This window comes from Gracilinanus agilis, chromosome 1 (genome assembly GCF_016433145.1).
Source record: "Gracilinanus agilis isolate LMUSP501 chromosome 1, AgileGrace, whole genome shotgun sequence".
Lineage (NCBI taxonomy): Eukaryota > Metazoa > Chordata > Mammalia > Didelphimorphia > Didelphidae > Gracilinanus > Gracilinanus agilis.
Window position 1 is genome coordinate 544,890,675 of NC_058130.1, and position 21,896 is coordinate 544,912,570.

At 35.5% G+C, this 21,896-nt stretch overlaps 1 protein-coding gene across 1 annotated transcript in view; it reads right to left on the reverse strand.

Moving 5' to 3' along the window:
• YES1 (YES proto-oncogene 1, Src family tyrosine kinase) overlaps positions 1-21,896 on the reverse strand; it is a 101,297-nt gene that overhangs the window by 33,254 nt on the left and 46,147 nt on the right. The window contains exon 2 of the mRNA XM_044666707.1: positions 8,552-8,824. Coding sequence (XP_044522642.1) covers positions 8,552-8,816 — 265 coding nt within the window. The 5' untranslated portion in view covers positions 8,817-8,824. The remainder of the gene's footprint in view (positions 1-8,551; positions 8,825-21,896) is intronic.

Genomic DNA, 21,896 nt, shown 5'->3' on the forward strand with positions numbered 1-21,896 from the left:
CCATTTCCCAGGTTTTACTGGAAAGAATTCCTTCCTCAACTTCACCTGGAATTCTTATTTCCCTTCAGGATTCAGCTCAAAGCCCCAACAATTGGAAGCAGCAAAGTGGTGCATGCTGAGTTTAGAGTCTGGGGAAAAGGAGCTCAAATCTTGCTGCTTATTTACTACATGTGTGAGTGTATGTCAAACTTTCTAAGACTCAGTATTCCTGTTGTAAAATGAGGCAGTTGGATTCAGGTGTCTGAGGCTCTTTCCAACTCTTAATCTATGACCATATGACATTCCTGAAACCATCATTTACTAATGCCTCCTTCCAATTTTACTTTATATTTGTCTTGGTTAAAATTTTTACTCAACCACATAGTGATTCCTCACCAATTTAGAACTAGAAGTTCTTCAAGAGCTGAGAATGTTTTGTTTTTGTCTTTGTTTTGTCAGAACCTAGTGCACAAATGCTTGCTGGAAGTAAACTATTATAGCAATGGTTTGAAGATTATAAAAGGTTAAAAGTTACAATTTTATATATAAAAGATTATAAGTTACAGTTCCATTAGTATATATATTTTGGAACTGTGGGGCCAGAATTGAATAGGAAGAAGAGTACAGTCCAAGATGCCTGTGGGAAATTGCATAGTACTTTCAATGATTCCAGTCTGCTTCTATTTAAAAATATCAATATTTTCCTGCTGATGTTATATGGCTGCCTACAATGAAACACTAGGCTCTCCAAAAGAATAAAAACTGCAAAGAGCTCAAAGGGCAATGGAGAGATAATGAGTGTAAATAATCTTCAGTATATTATTAAGTGGTGACTAAGAACTGGCTACATATAAAAGATATCATCCAGGAAATGGATGGTTACAAAAGGATGTAGTCATATAAAGGGGGGAAGAAGAAAGAGAGGGCTCAGGAGAAGAGCTAGAAAACCTGAGTGTTACAATAACACCCAAGCAATGTAAACAGTCATAGATAACTTCCAGTATGTTGGGGAGATCCTGTAGGAAAACAAGAATCAATCTCACCAGGATAGAATGTTGAGGGTTACAGTGTGCACAAGGGCAGGGAGTACCCACACTGATTAGATTGACCAAAGCTAGGTTATGGGGGGAGGGGGGGAAGAATGGTACTTTGTGAACTAAACTCTATGAAATGAGAATCAAATTCAAAATCGACAGGTGTCTCCAGTCAGTTGTAGCAAAATTTCTACTCTGAGAAGAGGGCAAAGTTTTCTTAAAATAATCTGGGCAGGGGTTAGCTAGGTGTTTTGGTAGACTAAGTGTCAGATCTAGAGACTTGGAGGTCTTGGGTTCAAAAATGACCTCAGACACTTCCTAGTTGTGTGACCCTGGGCAAGGCACTTAATCCCCATTGCTCTCTGTCTAGCCCTTACCACTCTTCTGCCTTAGAACCAAAACACAGTAATGATTCTAAGACAAAGATAAAGGCTTAAAAAAAAAACCCGACAACTGGGAATAAAAACTCAATCAGGAGCTTTATATACTAATGTTGCCCTATATTCCTAATTTCACAGATGCCATAGCTTAATATTTTGGCACCAAATAGGCCTAATTTTAGCAACATGGATAAGAAATTATTAAATTAACATATAATATTAACTTACTTATTATATAGCATGCTTTAAAAATAAAATAAGCTAATTCTAATATATACAGGTTAACAATTTATAATTGTAAAAAAATGTCATTTCAGGATTCTGTGCTTAAGAGTCAACTATCATAAATGAATTACTAAAACATTAGGACAACAGAGCATTATAACATATTTGTGCTACAAATATATTAGTTCAATATCAAAATATTAACTGAAAATAAGTATTCCGCCACTTCTAGTTGATTCTAGTTGATTCTAGTTGATAGATGGTTGTCAATGAGATGAACATCTCCTACCTCCCATGTATCAACTGTAGCTAAATTCTGAAGTTTGAACTAGACTGAATAATGATCAAGAAACTCAATAAGAAACTACAGAAATATGAGCATAAGAGTCCAGAGAAACCTAGAAACGCAAATTTATTCAAGCAATTGGAAGGATCTAAAAGATGATGTAGTGTTAACATTATAATAGAAGGAAAAGAAACTGAAACATATATCCTTTCAGAATCTTAATGTCTTCAAAAGATATGAAAGGAGTTAACTTAGAAAAACTGGTCCTGGGGATAGACTGGCTCTGTTCTGTGGGTTTGAAGAAAGGAAAGAGAAGATGGGTAGAGGTTGCTATTTTTCATAACTGGAATGTGTAAAGGGTAAAAGTAAGGTTGGGCTAAATTATTTAAGAGTAGGATCACCAGGAATTAATTAATTCCAAATGAACTTTTTAGCAATTTATTTATAAAACAGAGGGAAAGAGTAAAAGTAGAGAAATGAGAAGAGGGCAAAGTAAGAGATCCAACTTAAACACTGTAGACTATGTGCTCAAACCCTGGCTTATTCTGGCTGGGCTCCAGTAGCCCCAATCGGAGGGCCTAAGGGGTCAATTAACAAGGGTTTTAGCCAAAAGGCCTCCTCCAGATGAGGGGCCTCTCAGGAGGCTAGTACCTCCAGGAAAAAGCCAAGGAAGGGAGTCAGCCTTTTTCACTCACTCATGTGACAGTTCTAAGGAGAAATATAAAGCAATCCAAGGTTCTCAGCTGGAGCTCCTCCAGGGTTCAGTTCAAGGAAAAAGACCCTTTTCACAGGAGGTTCTTGCAATTTATAAAGACCATTTCATTTGTCACTTCCTATGCCTTCCTCCTATTTTACGTGTACGAATTATAGCTAAAGCTTTGCTTAGGACTACCCAGGGGCACACTATTGCACACGTGGGTCACAGACGTCCCCCACTTGAGGATTAAGTGGGATGTTTACACTTTTGGTGAATAAATCTAAAAAATGGGCATGGTAGAGTTAATCCCATCTTCATAGATGGCTACATGAGAAAAAGTATGCAGTCATTAAGAAGTGGGGAGAGAGTATCAAACAAATTCAGCTATTCAAATTTGAAATGTACAAAGAAGGGTTGAACATATATACCTTAGTAGGGTGTAGAAATACAGACTACATGGAAAAAGCAAGGAAAGTGAATAGAGGGCAGTTAAAAGGGAAGATAATAACGACAAGAGACGTGACAAGCAAAACAAACCTTATGGTCATGAACTAGGAATTAAAATGACAAAAAGGTGAGATACACAGAGGTGAGAAAAGATAAGAACCAGAATGCAAGGGGTTGCCCACAAAATGAGTGAATGGCTGAACAAATTATAGAATATGAATGTAATGGATTATTACTACACCATAAGAAATGATGAAAAAGATAATTTCACAGAATCAGTAGAACAATTTATATGAAGAAATCACACTATAAAGAAAATTCAGCTTTTAAAGACTTTAAAACTCTGATTAACCCAATGACCAACCATGTCTACAGAGGACTTATGATGGTGTCATATTATAGAGGTGATGGACACAAGAAAGAGACATACATTTTTGGGCAAGGCCACCGTGTGGAATTTATTTTTCTTAAATATCCTTATTGATTAATAAGGATTTGGTTGGCTTTTTTCCTTTCCTTCTTGGCTTTTAATTAAGGAAGTGGGGTTGGAGGGGAAGAATGATCAGTGATAGTGAATCCAAGGGGAAAAAAAGATGACAAACAATTTTTGGGGATGCACAGAAGTTCAGAAGGAAGCATAGCCAGGAAAAAGTTTAAGTTCAAATGAATTCAAAATAAAAATACTTTTAAAAAAAGTAAGTATTTTGCCTCAAAATCTGGAATTTTCAACCTGTCATATATTAAAATACTATACTTAATATATTTTAATTAGCATGCTAGGTCAGTTTGCTGGTATTTTGGAGCATATTTTGAAACTGTAAAAAATCAATGATAGTGAAAAAGTTAAAAGGACAACTATCACTATCAATAAAAATACTATAAAAAGTAGAGAATTTTAAAATATTTTGAAGCTGCATGAGTTTCCATAAGTTTTTCTTTTCCTTTTTGATTTCTGCTTCCTGTTCTCAAAACAGAAATGTGTCTAAAGATGGGGTAGAAAAATAAACACATAGTAACACACACTTATCTGTCACTATAAAGAAACTGTATGTTCCACATGAAGTGAATTTTCTAGATAGCTAAAGATTACTACTTTAAATGTCAAAACATTTGTTATAATCAATTTGGATGGAAAGCTTTCTAAAATGTATTACACATTTTCAAAACTTCTTTAACAAATTACATAGAGGAAAATTTAGCTATTTCATGTTTCTACACCAACATTTGTTATGAGATTAAATCTGCCCTGCCCATCCTTAATCTAATCAGCAAAAGCATAAACAACTCCACTTAACTCACAAGTTGTGAGGTCTGTGACCCCAAATGTGCTAGAGCGAGTGACAAATCAGAATTTACTGACTGCCACCTGGGCAGTCCTAAGAAAAGTGTCTATTGTGATTGGACACGTAAACTAAGAGGAAGGCACAGGAAGTGATGCAAAAGAAGCCCCTTTAAAAGAGAGTTCAGTGAGCTCAGCATCTCTTCTCCGTCATGTATTGGACCTGAAGGACTTCTTGTTTGTGGCTTGGACCTGGAGGAGCCCTGGACCTGGGACCCTGAGACCTTGGTGAGACTGTTCTTAAATCTTTCCCTTAAAACTACATGTGGTGAGTATAAAGACTAAATCTTCCTGGATTCTGTGAAGGAACTCTCCTTTCAAGAAGAGGACCAGAGACTAAAGTTTTTGATTCATTCATCCCTGGCCCTTAGGTCTCAGGGACTCTCAGATCTCCAATTAAAGACTAGTTAAATCTGCCTGGGTTGAACCAGGGGCCAGAGAAAATTACTCAATGTGTTAGATCACTTATCCTATCTTATTCTCTCTCTAATTTTCTTACTTTTTCTCTCTATCCTCATTTGTAAATAAACTTCCATAAAAGTCATTTTGACTTGAGGTTATTCTTTAATTAGGGATTGATAATTATTCAATTCCCTGGCAACCAAACCTTTTAATATTAATATCTAAACAAAAGAAACCCATTTTTCTCTCTTACACATTCTGACTCTCATTATTCTATTGCTCTGTTATACTTTCAAGGCTATTAAAAAGTGTGGCCTTATTTGTTGGATTTTTAAAAAATCTGTCTGTAGTGATTTTTTAAAAGATTTAAAATCTTTTCTGTTACACTTCTGGACATAAGTTCTTACTACTGCCAATCTAATACTGACTCCAAAGGTAGTCATTCCTGACAAACAATCATATTCTGGCCTCAGTCACGTAGTCCTAGTTGCCTCAATTACCTGCTCTGTAAAATGAACCGGAGAAGGAAATGATAAACCATTCTAATATCTTTGGTAAGAAAATCCTAAATGTGGTGACAAAGAGTTGGACGTGCCTGAAATGACTAAACAATAATAACCTGTGGACTGGAAAAGCTACTAATCAATCTTGTTAGAAATGTATCCACAGATATGATTGGGGATGTAGACTCTAAATCAGTGATTCCCAAAGTGGGCGCTACCGCTTCCTGGTGGGTGCTGCAGCGATCCAGGGGAGCAGTGATGCCACAAATGCATTTATCTTTCCTATTAATTGCTATTAAAATTTTTTTAAAAAATTAATTTCCAGGGGGCTAAGTAATATTTTTTTTTTCTGGAAAAGGGGTGGAAGGCCAAAAAAGTTTTGGAACTACTGCTCTAAATGATCACTCTAGTGCAAATATTAATAATATGGAAATAGGTCTTGATCATTGATATTGTAAAACCCAATGGAATTGCTTGTTGGCTAGTGGAGAGGGGTGGGAGGAGAAGAGGGAAAGAACATGAATCATGTAACCATGGGGAAAATACCCCAAACTAATTAAATAATTAAACTGTATCCACAAGGCGAGTAGAAAGCAAAAGAAAAACATGATCAATCATGCAGTTTTATGGGGATATGATTGGGTTTTGATATTAAATCACTCTATTGCAAGTATGAATAATATGGAAATAGATTTTGAACAATGATACACGTATAACCCAGTGGAATTGCTTGTCAGCTCTGGGAGCAGGGAGAAAAGAGGGGAGGGAAAGAACATAAATCACGGAAAGAACATGAAACCACGGAAAAATATCCTAAACAAACAAATAAAATAAAAACATTAGGGTGGCAAGGTGAATAGTCAGCCAGGCCTGAAGATGGGAAGTCCTGGGTTCAAATCTGGCCCTAGACATTTCTGATCCTAGGCAAGTAACCCCAATTGCCTAGTCCTAACCCTCTTCTGACTTGGAAATAATACTTGGTTTTGATTCTAAGACAGAAATTAAGGTTAAAAAGAAAACCATTCTTCATTGGTTTTCCATGGAAATTTTTTAAAAATACAATAAAATCAGTAAGTCATTAACAAAAATAAAAAAAAGAAATGTATCCACAAGAAAGGCAAATTTGTTTTAGGTGGTAGAGAATCTTCTGTGACCAGTGTGACACAGGACAGGCAGACATCCCTATAATTGATGATATCACGCATCCATTTAAGTATCTGAGTAAAATGAATGATAACAATTATTTAACTTTAAAATTATTGTCACACTTTAGTAACATGGAATTTATAATTTGTTATGAAGAAGAGCTTTGACATCATTTAACTTAGGATTTTTCAGGCAATGGAATCATATAAACAAGATCACAAGATCACAGAAGTAATGTAGGATAAACAATGTTAGGTTCAAATTTTACCTTAATCATTACTAGATATATAGACTTAATGTCTCCTGGACTCAATTTCCTCATAAACTAATTGGGGACAAAAATAACACTTGGATCTACCTACACCTTATGGAGTTGTGGTGAGAAAATTTGCTACATAATCATTGGTTCCATTTCTGATTTAAAACAGAAAAATTATAAGAAGATATAGTACATTAATTATTGGTAAATGATGTTAATTCCAATTAAAATTTTATTTATTCCTTAAGGCAAAAATCAATGTAATCTCCGTCTGTAAACATTTTATTAATATTTTAGGGCATTAAATATTTTAGAACAATATATTTTCAAAGTGATAAATATTTTTCATTAGTTATAATATGCATGCTTTTTAGTAATCATATAATCCCCTCCTCTCTAATTTGCTTGAAAAGATATGGTAAGTTATTTAAACAGTTCTTCTTTCAAGAATCTGTAAGTTGGTGTGAGTACTCTCTCTTGAAATATAGATTGTGTGCCCTTCTCCCCCTTTAATTTTTTAAATGGTTTTTGAGAGTTATTGAGGATGAGAATTATATTCCTCAATGGCCAACTTCTGAACTCAGTGATAGTAAATTTTACACTACTATGGGGAAATTCTCTAATTCAAAGGACACAATGAAAATCAAATAAGACTTGGAATAAGAAAAACCCACATGTGATTTCTGATTTCAACCTACATTTCTTGGTGAAAAGATTAACATCTCAAATAGATTTTCAGATCATACTATACCAATAATAAAGTAAAAATACTGAAGGTCTAATAGGCTAAGAAATCTTTGAGTTTAAGCCACATTTTATTATAAAAGAATCTCATTCTTCAAAGTTGGAGACACTGGAAAGGTATAAGATATATGTATTCCTTATTTGAGATTTCCAATATCCTACAAAAAATTACTCTAACTTTTCTATGAATTTATTTTTGCTCTGCTAATTGAAAGAAGTTTTCTTCATTTTTTTTTGTTTCTACAAGTATAGCATTTTATACTAAATAAATTTCAGGAAAACAGTTGGTACAATCATCTAGATATGTCGCTCAAAAATGCCACAATATTTATTTCTGAGTATATTTTCCTTCTGTCTTCTCCAGTTTTTAAGCTCAAAGGGTTAAAAAGGCACTGATGTTGAATAAGGATGTGGCTGGAATGTTTCAAGATCAAAATTATCAAATGATATCAAATAGTAAACAGAGAATTCTTTCTTTATCATTAGGGTGCCTAAAATTTTGTGGGCTCCAATTTTGTGAAAGTTATGGGAGTGGTCCTCTAGTTGAGATGGAATTCTGAACTGTATTTTCAGTACTTCTCATATATGCACATACACATGAGTACTGACTTAATGAAATTAACAGGTTCATTTCACATTACCAAAACAATCTTAAAAAATGCCTTGCTTTAATCTTGTCTTAGACATGACATTAGACATTTTCTTCCTCCTTGTATACATGCACAGGTTAAGCTATATATGCAGTAAACTATACATCATATGCATGTTTCTAAGTAATTTTTGTATGTATCACATGTAGTTTCAACAATCTAGGAGAACACTATAGTAATACATTGGATAGATCAGATAGGCAGCTAATTTTTTAAACTTTATGAGAAAAAAAGAAACAAGGATGGGCAGAGCATTGGTTTTAACTAAAGCATCATCTAATTATTTTCACTAGTGTCAAAATTATTCAAATTTGTTCTAGAAAGTATAGTTTTATATTAGAGACTTTATCAACTAAAATAAGGAAAACTTATTCCAGTGGATATGGAAGTATGTAACAGTATACCTTTCTAAGGCCAGAGGCAAAAAGTGAAAAATGAAAAGTGTTCACTTAATTCTCACCTGTTAGACCAGTAGAATGTGGACTTGGCATAGATGAAAAGGCAGAAGTAGCACCTCCAAAAGGTGTCATTCCTGCTGAACCTCCAAATGGTGCCATGGAATGACTGGAAAAATTAACAGTTGATCCCTTTACTGAAGATGACTGGCACCCTAAGGTAAGTTCTGATCCAAAATGACCAACATTTATACTAATAGGCTCTGAATTGCTTTCGGTTCCATATTTCATAGCTGGATCTTTGTCTTCCTTACTTTTAACACACCCCATTGCTGATTCTACAAAGACAAAGGAAAAACAAACACAAAAAAAAACAACAAATAAAAATACTCTTATCAACTTGATTTTAAGAAGTCAGATCTGAAGTCAGGATGACATGGACTCAAAGCCTGCTTTTTATTATTATACTTATTAACGACACAACTTTGGTCAAGTCATTTTTACTAATGTGACCTAATTTACTTATCTGCAATGAGAAGAGTAAAAGCTCCTACTTAACCCAATTATTATGAGGATCAAATGAGAAAATGAATGGAATTCTCTTTGCAAACCCTAAAATGCTAAATTCAAGTTATGATCACTCCAAAATGAAATTACTATGTAATCACACTTCAATGAATAATATTAAATAAAAAATGAACTAAAAGTTTTGCCATCACTGGGCTAGGCATTTGGGTTAAGTGACTTGCCTAGAGTCACACAGTTAGCAATTTATTTGGGGCTAGATTGGAACCTAGATCCTTATGATTCCAGGCCTAGTGCTTTATCTGCTATGCTACCTAGCTGCCCCTTAATTTGTCATTGTGAACTAATTCTTCGAACAAAAAATGAATCAAAAAAAATTTGAGTATACATTTGCCACAAAATCATGATAGTACAATATAATTTTTCCCTTCTCGTTTGATTTTCCCCATCTCAACTCTAAATAAAAGCATTGTCCCCAAAATATTTGAAGATTTACCCATTTTTTCCAAGGGATCTTATTTCTTTGATATTTAAAATAATAATGCCTAAATCATAACTTGTGAGAAAGGCCAACAAAGGCCATTAATAAAAAAGGGCTGATAAAAGAGTTATAGTAAATAAGAGAGGGTAGTTGAGTAGAGAGTAATTATTTATGTCAACAGTTCATTAGTGAATATTTCAGTGTTATAAAGTATATTATATAGAGGTTCCCATACTGGTTAAATAATAACTTTTAAAGGAAGCACTCCCATTAGGCTATTGGGAGAGGCATGATGGAGAGGGAGGGAGGAGCAGTTCTCTCCATATCATGTGCCATAGATTTACCAACACAGATCTAGGCCTTACCACACTTCTGCCTTGCCACCAATATTTAGGATTGATTCTAATACAGAAGAGGTTTTCATAAAAATTTCATAAATTTTAGTTTCCTATCCCAAGATTAAGTCCCAATTGAATTGGTTTTTACCACATTCTATGAAATACTGACTCCTGTTTTTAGTTAATTCATCTAAGTAGTCTTCAGGTACCAATAATTACCATATAACAAAGAACTCTTGTACATTTCTAGATCTGTGTAAAACTGTTCACTCAGTTGAACACTATTTCAATACATTGAATACTACTACTGTTATTGGACATAATAAAACTTTGTGGTTCAGGTCTGCCTGACCTATATGTAAATCTTTGATATCATACAAACACATTTTTGATTCATCAGTAACATGACTTACAAATCTATACTTGTACTTGAACTATTATCTCCAGATGAAAATGGAACTATAAACCAAAATATCTGGATAAAGAAGTTCCCTGAGCAGTCAACAGGGGAAAAATTGCATCCCTAGATATATTAACACACACATTAATGAAACTGAAAAACAGAGGATTCATAAGCTGAATATGGATTAAAAAAAGAGCAAACAAATAAACAAACCTAAAATAAGCACAAGAAATAAAATATTAAAATTAGGGGGGAAATACATAAATTGGAAAATACCCCAGAAATGATAAATTAGAAACCCCAAAAGCCGGTTCTGAAGACTAATAAAATTGATAAACCTTTAACTAACCTGATAAAAAAGGTTGGAAAATCAAATGAGCAAGATAAAATCACAACAAAAAACAGAAGTAAAAAAGAATAATCAGAATACTCATTCAATTGATATTTAATAAGTACGTAATCAGGCATCATGCTAAATATATATTATATGGACATAAGCTAACAAAACTTAGAACATAAATTAAAACAATACTTTCAAAAGTATAATATAACCAAACTAAAAGAAAGCCAGAAAGTCAAAAGGAAACATATAACTATAAACATATAATTATGAAAGAACTATTAAAAAAACACACCTAGATTGATGAATTTGCTGGAGAATTCTAGCAAACTTTAAAAGAACAATTAGTACTAAGAGTTCACAAATTATTCTCAAAAAATAGAGACAAGGAATTAGCTTCTTGGTTAAGATGGCCCCAGAGTAGAAGAAGGGTTCTTCTCCTCTCCATTGACTGAGAAATAGTGCCTCAAAAGAATTAAACCAGTCAGTTGAGTGAAGGAGTTCCACTGGAGGGTGCAGCACAGAAGGTAGGCAAAGTTTGGGCATTTCCATGCTAAAGGGGGGCAAAATTACTCCCACTAAGGGGCGAGCTCATCACCCCTCCTCTACTCCACCTATGGTGCCAGAGTCAGAGCAAGCGTGGGGCAATGTCTAGATTCTCGAGAGGGTAGGTTGGCTGAGGTCAACACAGCCTTACCCCTAAAAGAACTTGGGAAGAAGACTAGAATAGAGTTGGGACCCCAGGAGGCAGAGGAAATGTGGAGATAGGGCATGGAGAATGGGCAGAGAGAGGTGGCTCACAACACACACTATGGCAATTCAAAAAATAGCCTCAGGGCAAAAACCTATCTGGAGCTCAATACAAAGATCGCCCACCTTCCTCACTTAGACTTCTGACCTGGAAGGAACAAGACAATGGCCACCAACTCCCAAGAACTACAATCCACAACCACAAAAAAAAAACACAAGAAGAAAACCTTACCCCTCAATAATGCAGAAAAAATCCAGACTAAAGGAGTCAACAGAAGATGACAAACAAGTAAACACACCCAAACCTTCCAAAAAAAAAAAAAGAAAGAAAGAAAAGAAAAGAAAAGAAACTGGTCATAAGCTCTTGAAGAATTAAATCTGAGATTATGAGAAAGATGGAAGAGATTTGGCAAGAAAAGGCGGAAATAGTTCAAAAAGAAAATAAATTTAAAAGACAGAATCTCTTGCTTGTAAAATGAAGCCCAGAAATCAAATGAAATAATAAGCAAACTGAAGACCAGAAATGACCTGCTGGAAACGATGAAAAACAGGATAAATCAAACCGAAAAGAAAAATCAAAAGATCTTAGCTGAAAACAAGTCATTAAAAACAAGAATTGGGCAAATAGAAGCCAATGATCTCACAAGACAGCAAGAATTAATAAAGCAAAGTCAAAAGTATGACAGATTAGAAGGAAAAACAAAATATCTCATCGAGAGTGTGATTGACTTGGAGATCTAGGAGCAACAATTTGAGAGTCATAGCCCTACCTGAAACCCTGGAAATAAACAGAAATTTTGACATCATACTACAATAAATTATCCAAAAAAACTGCCCTGTTGTTCTTCAACGAGAGGGCAAAATAGACACTGAAAGAGTCCATAGATCATCCTCTACATTAAATCCTCAAAAGACAACCACCAGGAAGGTAACTGAGTGCCAAGCTCCATTCCCATTCCACTCCCCAGACCAAGTGCCATGCCTGCCCCCCTCAGAGATCCAGTGCTGTGCCCCTTCTCTTACCCTAGACAGGGGAGGGAGGAAGCGCTCCTATTGGGCTGTTGGGGCAACGGAGTAGGTGATGAGAGGCACATGTGGAGAGGGGAAGGGGAGTGGACCCAGCATCCTGCCCCCCCCTCCTGCTATGTGCTATGCTCTGAGCTATGCTCCTCTCCAACCTAGCTCCTTTTCCCCCACTAGGGGAATCACCTTCACCACAAACTGAACAGGCTGCTCTCTATGCTGCCCCCATAAGGGTTAAAATAGAGGTTTTGACAATATAAGAGAACAGTTTTTAATAATTTAACTTTTAATGAGAATATAGTAGAGTTGTAAATTAATATTATCCCTTTAAGCCAGAGAAAAGAAAACTGGCAGCTTTTAAAAATTAACAATTTAGTTTGATTAAAATAGAGATAGTAAAAGTAGGAGTTTGACAAAGTGAGGAGAGCAGCTTAATAAAAAACTTTGTTTAAGAAAAAAGCACAAATAGAAAGACAGAAAAGAGGAAAGAGAGAAAAGAGGAAAGAGAGATTACTAAACATATACTCTATAAATATACCTAAAATTCCTAATACTACCTCTGTCTTCTGAGGACAGTTTCTTCTGCCTGGTACAACCCAGGCCTAATCTAACTTACTCTATCTATAAATGATTCACTAACTACCTAACTCCCTAAAATAATAGATAGCTACTACTCACTCACTCCTTCAATCAATCTGCTTTCGATAGCAGCCCAACTGTCAATAGCCAACTGACAGCAGACCTTTGCCTATGAGACAGATCTCCTATTCTCTAGAGATCCCAGAGGCAAAAAGCCCTTTAAGGCTAAAGCCAATAAATAGCCCTCTCAGTAAGCTCAGGCCTGCCTTTATATTCCCTCAACCAACTCTCCCCCACAACAACTAACTCATGCCCAGCAGCCAACTTCCCCACAACTGCCAACCCTGTCAGCAACTCATAGCCTGCAACTGAAACTAGCTCAGCAGGGAGCTCTACTTCTTGTCACCGTGGGCTGGTTAATCCTCTATGACAGTGATGGACAACCTTTTGAGCTTGGTGTCTCAAATTTTGCCTCCCCCCCCAAAAAAAAGCATAACTCGGGTGGTGTGTCACTTCTGGGAAAAAAACCCATAATTTCATGATATTTAGTTTAAATAACAAAAATGGGGGGCAGCTGGGTAGCTCAGTGGATTGAGAGCAAGGCCTAGAGATAGAAGGTCCTAGGTTCAAATTTGACCTTAGACACTTCCCAGCTGTGTGACTTTGGGCAAGTCACTTAACCCCCATATTGCCTAGCCCTTACCACTCTTCTGCCTTGGAGCCAATACACAGTATTGACTCCAAGACGGAAGGTAAGGGTTTATTTAAAAAATAAATAACAAAAATGTATAACTGTAATATATAACTGTATTTAATAAACCAAAATAGGTAAATTAATATAGGTAGAATTGTCATCTAGTGTATAGTGTGTCTACACTACACTACAGAAATGTTTCAGCCTTAGCATGTGGCTCCGTACCTTCTCTATATGTGGCTGTGTGTCATCAAAAATGGCTACTGACACATGTGTCATAGGTTTGCCATCACCGCTATATGATAAGAGGATCTCCAGGTCCCCCATTAAAGAAATTTATACCCCTTATTCAGCATGTGGTCCCCTCTCCCCTGCCTAGCGCTTTATCCAAGCCAAGGAGAGTCAGGACTCCAATTGGTTGCTGGGCAGAGGGGCAGGGGAAATGAAGAATGTCCTCAATGTGTGGAGAGAGGGAGGGGGAAGAACTGCTGTGAGTGCCTCCAGCTTTCAATAAGGAACTCTGGAGGACTACAGTGGTATGCCCACAGAGAGGACACTGCATGCCCTTTTTTTGGCATGAAGTGCCATAGGTTCACCATCACGGTTTTAGGAGATCTAATAGGCAATAGCATGCAAACAAACACATACAAAGCAAGTTATATACAGAATAGGAAAGAATTAACAAAGAGAAGGCACTAAATTAAGAGGGGGTTTGGGGGAGGTTTCTTGTAAAAGATAGGATTTTAGTAGTGACTTAAAGGAAGCAAGGATGGTCAATAGACTGGAGAAGAGAAGCTCATTCCAGGCATGAGAGCCAGCCAAAGAAAATGTTCAGAGCTTATAGAATGTTGAAAAGAATTAGAAAAGAACATATAATTTTTACAATTGAGTAAAATGTGTTAACCAAAAGAAGACACATAGGTAATTATAAAAGATAAAGCAGATAACTTTGATTACATGAAAGTGTAAAGTCTCTGCATAGGCAAAATTAATAAAGGAAATGGGAAATTTTTTTTCTATTAAACTTCTCTTATGAAGGTTTGTTAGATAGATGGATTTCTTATATTATATCTAATATATGCATATACTCAAATAGTTAAGTTGTCAAAGACTATGAACCATTCTCAAAAGAATTAAAAATATTCACAACTACATGAAAGAATGCTCTGAATCACTAATAAGAGAAATGCATATCAAAACCCTGAGGTTTTACCTCACACCCTGCAAATCTGCAAAGCTGACAAAAAGAAAGACAATATGCAGTGTTGGAGGTGCTGTGAAATGGTATCCCCATTTTGGAAAGCAATATGGAATTAAGCAAATAAAATGACTAAAAAATGTCCATATGCTATGAACAAGAGATTCCATTCTGGGCTTATATCTCTTATATTCAAAGGTAGGAGGCACAGTGGATAGTTCTGAACCTTGAGTCAGTTAGACTCTTCTTCCCGAGTTTAAATCCAGCCTCAGGACAAGCCTGTGACCCTGGGCAAGTCACTTAACACTGTTTGCCTCAGGTTCTTCACTGGCAAAATGAATTGGAAAGGGAAATGGCAAAACCACTCCTGTATCTTTGCCAAGAAAACCCCAAATAAAGAGTTGGATATAACTGAAAAAGACTAAACAAGATCCCAAAGAAAATAAATTAAGAAAAAAAGTCCCCATATGCACCAAAATATTTATAACAACACTAATAGCAAAAAATTGGAAACAAAATAGATGACTTTAGATTGGGGTATAGCTAAATACATTGTAGTTCATGAATGTAATGGAAATGTTCTAAGAACTGATATAAGTGATGAATATGGAGAAGCATGGAAAGACCTATAGGATGTAGAGTAAAGCAGAGCCAAGAAAATACACACCATTAAAAATAATAATGTAAATCAAAAGAACTATACTCCAAAGAAAAATTTTTTTAAAAGAACATGATGAAAATTTTTAAAGATGAAGTAAGACTGGAGTGAAACGGTATGAGAAGTCAACTTCAACTCACCTCTTAATGCAGGAGGGAGGTCTCACAAGTGTTAAACATCGAATATTTTTAAGACTTTTTCAATGTATCAAATGGCTGCTTTTTTTCCTCTTTAAAAAAATACTATTTGTTATGAGATAGCTCTCTGGGAGGGGTGTAAGGAATTGGATACTGGGAATAACTATGATGACATAAGGTACAGAAGACATTAGTAAAAAACTTTTTCTAAGAGTGAATAAAAGTTATATTGACACTAAAAAAATTAGTCTTTGAAGAATAACCAATAAAAATTTATTCTGGAGAAGGCATAAAGTATTATATATTCTATTTTAATATGCATAACACATGACAGAATATGGTATAATAAAATATCAAAATGATTATTCACATCTGACTTAGTTCTAAGCTTGTGTTTTAAATGGATGAAAAATCAAGTATTTTTAAACTTTTTATTTGAATAAATTTATCTTTTAGGAATGTTTGGATGCAGAACAGAACAGGGGAGTCAACCTAGATTGTACCTCAGAAACTGTATTGCACTTCCCATCATCTCAAATGCTCCCTAACACAAAAATCTTCTTTTTAAATAACAGTTATCTTGCTCCTATCAACAAGCAATTATTAAGTATTTTATATATTTGATGCATTTGTGCTAGGCTCTGGGAATACACAAGTGAAAAAGTTCCTGCCCTCAATGGGCCAACACTATTGGAAAGATCCATGTTCAATAGTTAAGAAAATACAGTGTAACAAAATAAATATATGGTAATTTTGAGGATGATATATGTAACCCAATTGAAGGAACCAGACAAGTCTTTTAAGCATGGTCACCTGTAAGCCTTTTAGCCTTCAAAGGAAGTAGAATTTCTAAGATTCATTCACTTCAATGAATATTAAGTATCTATTATGTGCTAGACACTGTGCCAAGTGCTAGGTGTACAAAGAGGCAAAAGATGGTCCCTGCCCTCAAAGAATTTACAATCTCCTGGGGAAGACAAAATGCAAATATGTATAAAGCAAGCTACATACAGGATAAATCAGAAACAAAAGAGAGAAGGCATTGAAATTAGGAGGGGTTATGGAAGGTTTCTGGTAGAAGATGGGAGGGCAGCCACAAAAAAATGTACAGAGTAGAAAGATGGGAGTGTCTTGTTTAGAAACAGCCAGGAGACCAGTGTCATTGGTTTAAAGAGTACATGACAGATAGTGAGGTATAAGAAGCCCAGGAAGGCATGAAGGGGATTAGATTATGAAGAGTTTTGAAGGCCAAAAAGAACATATTTTTTTAAACCCTTGTACTTCTGTGTATTGTCTCATAGGTGGAAGATTGGTAAGGGTGGGCAATGGGGGTCAAGTGACTTGCCCAGGGTCACACAGCTGGGAAGTGGCTGAGGCCGGGTTTGAACCTAGGACCTCCTGTCTCTAGGCCTGACTCTCACTCCACTGAGCTACCCAGCTGCCCCAAAAAGAACATTTTGAATATGTTCCTGGAGGCAAAAAGAAATCCCTGGAGTTTATTGAGAGATGTTGCAAAGATGAAATCAACAAGCTTTGGCCATAGTTTGGGTAAGGAGTATGAGAGAATGAGTAGTCTATAATGATTCCTAGGTTGCAAACCTGAGGGGACTGGGAGGATGTAATAATACATCTACAATAATAAGACAGACAACAGAAGGCAAAGGGAAATTTTGGAGGAAAGATATTGAATTCTGTTTTGGACATACTGAGTTTAAGATGCCTACTGTAAATCTAATTTTAGATGTGTAAAAGGAGGTTGGAGATAAGAGATTGGAAATCAGGGATACTTGGGTAGGAAAGGTAGATATGAAAATTATCGATGTGAAGGTGATATTTAAATCAATGGGGGCTGATAAGACCACCAAGTGAAATAGTAAAGAAGAAGAGGATCCAGGACAGAATCTTGAGGGCCATCTACAGTTAAAAGGCATGGGTGTGATCTGGATGAGATTCCAGCATAGAAGAGAGTAGTCATATAAGTAGGCAGAAAACCAGAAGACTGGTCAGAGAAGAGAATATCAAGAAGGGTGTGATCAGCAATGTCAAAGCCTGCAGAGAGGTCAAGGAGAATGAGGACTGAGGAAAAAAACAATGGATCTAGCAACTAAAAGATCATAATAATGTCAGAAGACTGTAAAGGGTTAAGAAGAGTGAGAAGAAAAGGAGTCACCTATTGTAAAAGCCTCTTCAAGAAGTTTAGTTACAAGGGGCAGAAAAGAAACAAGATAATATTTAAAAGGGACTGAAGGATAAAAGTGAGGGGATAAGGAAAAGCATGGGCAAGTTTTAAGTGGAGGGGAATCTAGTAGACAGGAAGAGACTGAAAATAAGTGAAAGAGTGGAAATGACAGAAGCAGCAATCTGTTAGAGGTAATGGGATGAAATGGGATGGCATTCCTTGAAGAGGTAGAAGGATAGCCTTGGAAAGTGAAGTGTCACTTCAGCATGTGAGAACAAAAGATGGTGGCAGAAGGTTCTTGGAAGATAGGAGATGAGGAAGAGAGGAGAAAATAGAATTTATGATGAATAGCCTCAATATTTTTTTATAAAATGAATCAAGATTTTCCTTTGGGAGAATGGATGGTAGAGGAGCCATGGGAAGTTAAGAGGAAGGATGAAAAGGTTTGTAAGATCTGTTGTAGAGAATTGGATAGTAAATTGATAGGTAGTTATAGTAGTGAGGGCCTAGCAGCAGTGAGGATCCAATTACATAACATAAATTTGTATAGGCTTCCAGATATGTGGCAAAGACTGTGCAAAAGCAAAATTATGGTAGTTGGAATGCCTTTTATAAGCGACAGTAAACAGGCCACTCTGGCTCAAGAACAAAGTGTCTGAAGAAGAGTCATAAATGCTAATCAGAGTTTTGATATTTTGTCTTAAAGGCAATGGGGAGGCACAAGATTTTTTTAAGCAAAAGAATGATTGCTTGAGGTGTTCTTGAACAATTACTCTTGAGTATTATGTGGAAGATGGATTAGAGAGGAGAGACCAATAAAGAAAATAAAATAATAGCAGTCCTAGCAAGAGAAGGTAAGCTAGGATGGCTGAGATGCAGAAGAGAGAATAAGATTTGGCAACTGAATATGAAAAGGTGAGTAAAGAATTAGGATTAACTCCTAAATTGAGAACCTGGATGTCAGAAAAATGGTAGTAACTTTGACAGAAATGAAGAAGTTAGGAGGAGTGGGTTGGGGGGAGGAGTAGAATGAGTTCTTTTGGGGGAACCTGTTGAGTCTGAGATGTCTAAGAGACATTCTAGGACAGATATCTAGCAGAGAATGAGAGACATGAGATTAGAGATCAAGAGAGAAAAGGAACCCCTGAAATAACAGGGAAAAAAAAGAGCCCAGAGCAAAGCTTTTAAGTATACTTGCACAAAGAGGCTGGGATACTTATGATGATCCAGTAAAGAAGATTAAGAAGGATAAATCTCACAGCAAGAAAGAGAATCCTGACAAAGTAATGTCAAAAAAACCTTGGGAAGCCTGATGTGTGTAGTAGAATGGTGACAATGGTATCAATGGCTACAAACAAGTCAAAAAGGATAAGGATTGAGAAAGTCAGTTGATTTAGCAATAGAAATCCCTGGGTAAGTTAGAAGCCATATTGCAAGGGGTTGAAAAATAAGAAACGAAGAAGTAGAAGCAATGAATATTAATACTTTTTTCTTTCTTTTCTTTTTTTTATAGCAGTGTGGCTCTCTTTAAAAGATAAAGACAGTGAACACATGGGTTGAGGCAGACATGATTGGGGATTTTGATTCGAAACTTTGGAAATAGGTCTTGATCAATGACGCGTTAAAACCAGTGGAAATGCGCATCAGCCAGGGGTTGGGGGAGGGCTAGGGGTGAAGGGGAAAGTAGGAGCACGAATCATGTAACCATGTTAACTTTTCTAAAAAATGAATATTAATAAATGTTAAAAAAAAAAAGATAAAAACAGAATATAGGATAATACAATAGGGGACCATAACTACAAATGAAAGTTTTTTTTTTAAGGACAGAGAAATTTTAAGCATATTTGAAGGTACCAAGAAAAGAGTCTAAGGAGAAATTGAAAATTAGAGAGTGAGAAGAAATGTCCCAAATGGGAATGCTGCCAGGGTTGACTGAAGGAATTAAGATTAAGGGCACAAATAGAAGGTTTACAAAATAGCAAGGAGATAAACCTCATTAAAAACACTGCAAAATGTCTCAAAAGCAGTACAACGTGTTCTGCTTCTATTCATTTGGGGCCTCAATATATAATAATCTGTCCTCTTATCTGTTTAAAATATTTGTATCAGTTTTATTCATACAGCTGCACATCACAATCTGGATAATAAGCATTCCACTTGTTTGCTGTTTTCACCAGTCCTCTGCCACTCTTCCCTCTTTCATTCTTCACTCCATTTTGGAGTGATGAAAATTTTCACTGAAGAAATAGTGCAATAGATTTCAATCAATAGGCTTGATGCTTTTGTTTGTGGAATATATTGTTCTGATTACACAGCTAGTGGATCTCACAATCTCTAGGAAATTCTATTTCAATATGAACTCTGTGCTGATCACTCTACAATACTGGTCATGCTACAATAGTAGCAAACAAACGCATTTGTCAAGCTTGTCTCTATTTTTATGCCTTGCTTGATATTAATAATCAAATTTGTTGAATAAAGTTTTCTCTATAGCATTTTCCAAGGAACTTTGTATTATTTTGGCACTTGCATGAGAGACATCTTGTTGAAACTGAGTCTTTAAATTGGCATTTAATATTACTAAATTAATTAAGTCAACAAATAAGAGCATAAGAGTTTAAGTTCTCTGTCTTTCAAGCAATTGTGTGCCTATAAAGACATGGTCCGCTATAGAATATTATTTGGCTAAGTTGACTTATTCCTTTTTTCTAACTTCATTTAGGATACCTTGATATAGGTATAAATTAAGTTAAAAAGCCAGGAAAGTTGGAATAATGAGCTGGGAATTTCTGTATCTCCTTGATTTGGTTATGATGAAATTCATCATTAAAAAAAAATTATTTTATCATTCCTTCTTTGATCTATCTTGAGAATTAGCTCACAATACTGTTGCCTTTGGCACAGTTTTATTCATTTGTATGTTTGGTCTAATTAGGTCAACTTTTCTGACAACCTATCATTCTTTTTAGTGCTATTTTTCTTTCTGATGTGGCACACTTAGGACACTGATGTGAGAATCCACAGTATGGTAGTTACATTATAACTGATAGAGAAAAGTTCAGTAATCATAATAGATATTTTCCATCTTATTTGCTCATTGTTCTCCTCTCATTTTCAACCTTAAATGTCCTTGAGATGATATGGCTTAGATGGGTTCCTGCCTATCTTTCTGAATGCTTTTTTTCCTCATACTTTTTTCTGGTTTACTAGGAGATAATGCTTATAATCACCCATTACCCTCCTTTGTGTAAGTTTTTACAAAGAAATTCATAATCTTGTCAATGTTTCCTTTGGCTGCCAAATTCCTCTAGCTGATAACATAATCAAAGAAGTTTTAGGCCCTTTTGATAATTCTTGTGGTGATAAATTTCCATTGGTTAAACTTCTTTTGAAAATATAATAGTCTGCATTTGATCTACTTTTATTCGCTTTCCATTTTTCAAATCAACTTGCATAAAAACAGGTTAGAGTTGGCTTAGTTGGGTGCCATGTTTTCCCAATTTTATTCCTTTAATTTGGCAATAATTTCTTTAATAGTTCAGTGGCCTGACTATATATAGACAATTAATGCCAAAATTATTATACTATCTAAACTAGCATTTTCTTATGAAAAATTTCTTTGGTTTGTTTGTGATAGCATTAAGTGCTTACTTTGTTTAAAAAAGTGTTCATGACATATAGGCTTTACATATTCAACATATTCTACTTTGGCCTTTCTTGTTTCCTTATGAACATGTTTCCTTATGAATCTTTACCATCATACTTTTTCATGGCCCTTGCTAAGTCCTCTTCTGTAGTGAAGCTGCTGAGTTACATATGTTAAAACAACTGAAAGGATCTTAAGTTCTTTACAGAATTTTTCTACTTCTACCTGCAATAGATGTTGGTGTATGTCTTCATGGTGGTCTTCTTGCAAATATTTATCATACGCACTGGTATAGGAGATGGTCAAAATTTCCAATGGAATATTTCTTTTTGACCTTGGACAAATGATTAAGCCAACTGTGTCAATGTCTTTGATCACCTCTGCAAGGAGATGTTAGTCATCTTTTTAGCCACAACTTCCTTTAGTAATCTGGTTTAATTTCTAATATTGTTCAGGTTT